Below are 3,862 nucleotides of genomic sequence, written 5' to 3'. Positions count from 1 at the left end.
AAACATTGCTTACTAAGGAAGAAGAATTATTTACTGGATTACTTCTACTACGGAAGTGGTCATTTTATCTCACTTGAAATTGTCAGCTGAAGTTAGGACACCTTTCCACATTATATGTCCTAGCTTTCCACCCAAGTTTATTGGGTCTGAAATAATTTTTTTGGGGGGGACACACTAATCTGTATTCACTGCAGGAAACAGTGGGCAAAATGTTATGACTATGTTAAAAAGAACATCACACCAGATGGCCTTAGTGGTTCCTTCTGGTTTTCATAATCTATGTGTCTGAAAATAACTCATGCTTTTTAATGCTTTGAGTTTAAATAGTTTAAACAGCCTGTGAGGCCCCAGCTCTTTAGGGTAACATATTCAGTTGTTTTGATAGACTCCGAAATATATGCAAAAATGGCCATGTTGAAGAACAGCAACAAAAACGTAGTCCGCATATGTGGAAACAAAAAATACTTTATTCATGAATTATCAAACATCATGTGAGAAAGAAGTACATACAAACTGCTGGGCTAAATCCACATGTCCACTGATAAACAAAGAAATGGGGCCTGCAACAAAATGTTGCAGTATGGGTTGCTCTTGGTTCCAGGTTACTGTTTTCCATCTCAACCCAGATTTCCATTTCCCCCATTTTGTGGCTACTGAACTTGCTCAGTCTTCGTTTAGGGGGTTTCTCTCCCCTTCAACTTTCCTCCCTAAAACTTTTTTGACCTTTTGCAGAACTTTGGGTTTATTGCTTTTATTTAGTAGCTCAATTAATGTACAGACTGCTCCCCATCCAAGGATCTCCAAGTTGGTTAACTCTAACTTGTATAAAACCTCACCATTCTGCTGTATGGATGGTACTGCTCTGGCTATGTAGAGAACTGAAATTGCTATTAGTATAGATCAGCCTTCATCAACCCAGATTTTTTGGACCACAACTCCCATCAGCCGCAGTCAGCTGCCATTTATGTCAAGGTGGTGAAGGTTAGATATGTGTATGTGTGAACGCCAGCGGTCAACATATGGAATAAAAAAGATGAGAATATTATGCAAGTGTCAGGCACAAAGTTCACAGACTGAACATTTATGCTGCAGTCATCAAAAAGTGGCACTTAACATTGGTGAAAGTCAGTCAGTCAAGTTTATCTGCTAAAAAACACTGGTCATCACAAAAATACAGAAAAGACAGTACTGGTATACATTTCAGCACTGGGAGTCTGGGAGCCAGTGCAATTGGCCCAATACAGGTATAATATCACCTCAACACACATTCTCAAGTTAGTAATATGGCATCTGGGTCCTGTACTAACTGCAGTTTCTAAACATTCTTCAAAGGCAGCCCCACACAAAGCACTTTACAGTAGTCTAAACCACTTGGAAGTGACCAGAATATGGATAACGGAGGCCGCGTTAATTGGTATGCCAGCTTCCAAGTTTGAAATTTCAAGGACAGCTCTGGTTGCATCTGTTTGGATCTCCTGCACATGTAGTCATAAAAAGTAGCTGCCTTTTGTATGCGTTATAAACATATAACCAGTTTCAGTGGACCAGTGCTAATATGATTATTACTGAACAGTTGTTTTCTGTACCGTCAGTGGTTTAACCTCTGCATGGAAACCAGCTGTTTGCCCTTGTGATCCGAGTAACTCTCTTGCTATTAGGGTCAAACTCATGTTGATTTGTTCCGCTGAAGAGGTAAAAGAATCCTATAAAACGAAACAGAGTCAAGTTACTATAAGTTACATGCAGCAAGGAAATATGAAAAGGAAAACATGCTGAGGTATTGGGAAACTCTGGCTAGTGCAAAAGGCAATGGCTGGGACATTGGCTTCATGGGGGTGGAGAGATGGTGAACGCGAAAGGGATAATTTCCTGCTATTGACCGTGTTTGCTGTCAGACTAACTGCTACGTCTGCATAGCACTGGGGGACAGCTTTGAGCAGCCTCCCGGAGGACATCGATAAGCACTATCTTATAGGCACAACATTTATAGATCTGCTGCTAATCTCGTGGAAAGGGGATAAAATGGCATAATTAGAGCTGCAATTTATATGCACAGCAAACTTCACATCATGATCTAGATAAGTATTAAAATTTCATACATGTATTTTGAAGATCCAGCCTTGGGAGTTGCTCATTATTATGGTGCCCTTTAGACCTTGATTAGCAACTATGGGCTTATTCTATGGTTTGTTGGGAACAGAAGAAGTTGCCTTCTACTGACTCAGAACTTTGGTCCATCCAGCTCAGTAGGAGTTTTCCCCAATCCTATGCTGGGGAACGAACCTCTGAACCTGGGATCTTTTGCATGCAAGACAGATACTCCACTTTTGAGTTATGGGAAGATTGACTGGCCATCAGGGTCAGGGATGTTTCAAAAAAGCATTTTAATTGTGTTTAATGTCACAGTAACTCTTGTGAATGCGGCACCCATCAGAATCAGATAAAGGGGTACAGAGACAACCAGAAGTGGTTTGGAACTTCTGGATTTGGATATAGACAGAGCAGGGAGAGTGAAGAACCTTTAACTTAATAATAATAATAATAATAATAATAATAATAATAATACATTGGCTCCCAGTATGTTTCCGGCACAATTAAAAGTGTTGGTGCTGACCTTTAAAGCCCTGAACAGCCTTGGCCCAGGATACCTGAAGGAGCCCAGACGCTACCATCATTCTGCCAAGATGCTGAGGTTCAGCACCGAGGGCCTTCTAGCGGTTCCCTCACTGTGAAAAGCGAAGTTATAGGGAACCAGGCAGAGGTCCTTCTCGATAGTGGCCCTGTGGAACACCCTCCCACCAGATGTCAAAGAAATAAACAACTATCTGCCTTTTAGAAGACATCTGAAGGCAGACTTGTTTAGGGAAGTTGTTGATGTTTTGCTGTGTTTTTAATATCCTGTTGGAAGCCACCCAGAGTTAATTAATTTATTTGTACCCCACCCATCTGACTGGGTTGCCCAGATGCAATGGGTATATCATTGAATCAGCTTCCTACACCCCTGAATGGGATTGCCCCCTTTTAAAAAATCAATAATAAAATATGGGTACTTTGACCCAGAACATGGGGATTTCCTGTTTGTACACATCACAAGGTTCACACCAGGCTGGAATCACTTCATATGTCCTCATGTCAGAGGCAACTTACCATTATGCTGAAAGGCAGCATCAACCTTCCCATCAACACCTGGGATGCCGTCTCTTATTTTCGTGGGTTTCTTGTCTATGGTTTGGCTAGCTTCATCATATCTGAATTAAACATAATAATAATAAGGAAGGCATTTGTACACGAACAAAGCACTATTTGAGATAGCAATGCTTTTTGCCCACCATCTACTAATATTCTTTTTTTGAGGGGAGGGGATTTGTGAATCCCTGAACAGCATCCATCTTAGAACTGCTCCTTCTTACAGCCATGTGGGAAGAAGTCATGTGGTTTCTGGCTGCCACAACCATGCAAATCACTGCTAGAAAGCACTCTCTGTATTTGTGGGTGGGTCTCATTCAATGCTACTTCCTCCGCAGGCCATAGCTCATGAAGGCACCTTAAGGGTCTAAACCAGCTCAAATAAATGTGTGGAACTTAATCCTGGGGACACTCCGTGGGGAACAGTAAATTCTGTCAATCTTCCCAAAACGAATGGGATTTGAACAATAAAACAGAGCCATATATTTGAATCTATCATGAATCATCAATCCCTATATCATCTATCTATCTATCTATCTATCTATCTATCTATCTATCTATCTACCTACCTATCTATCATCTATCTATCACCTATCTATCTCTCTATCTCTATCTATCTATCATCTATCTATCATCTATCTATCTATCTATCTATCTATCTATCTATCTATCTATC

At 40.7% G+C, this 3,862-nt stretch overlaps 1 protein-coding gene across 1 annotated transcript in view; it reads right to left on the bottom strand.

Moving 5' to 3' along the window:
• Positions 1 to 447: 447 nt before the first annotated feature.
• LOC309369190 (stromelysin-1-like) overlaps positions 448 to 3,862 on the bottom strand; it is a 13,296-nt gene continuing 9,881 nt past the window's right edge. The window contains exons 9-10 of the mRNA XM_081909953.1: positions 3,148 to 3,248; positions 448 to 1,703 (exon numbers count right to left, since the gene is read on the bottom strand). Of these exons, the coding sequence (XP_081766079.1) occupies positions 1,597 to 1,703; positions 3,148 to 3,248 (208 nt within the window). The 3' untranslated portion in view covers positions 448 to 1,596. The remainder of the gene's footprint in view (positions 1,704 to 3,147; positions 3,249 to 3,862) is intronic.

This window comes from Podarcis melisellensis (assembly GCF_964234715.1).
Source record: "Podarcis melisellensis genome assembly, chromosome: 4".
NCBI lineage: Eukaryota > Metazoa > Chordata > Lepidosauria > Squamata > Lacertidae > Podarcis > Podarcis melisellensis.
This window is presented reverse-complemented; position numbering and strand designations above follow the sequence as displayed.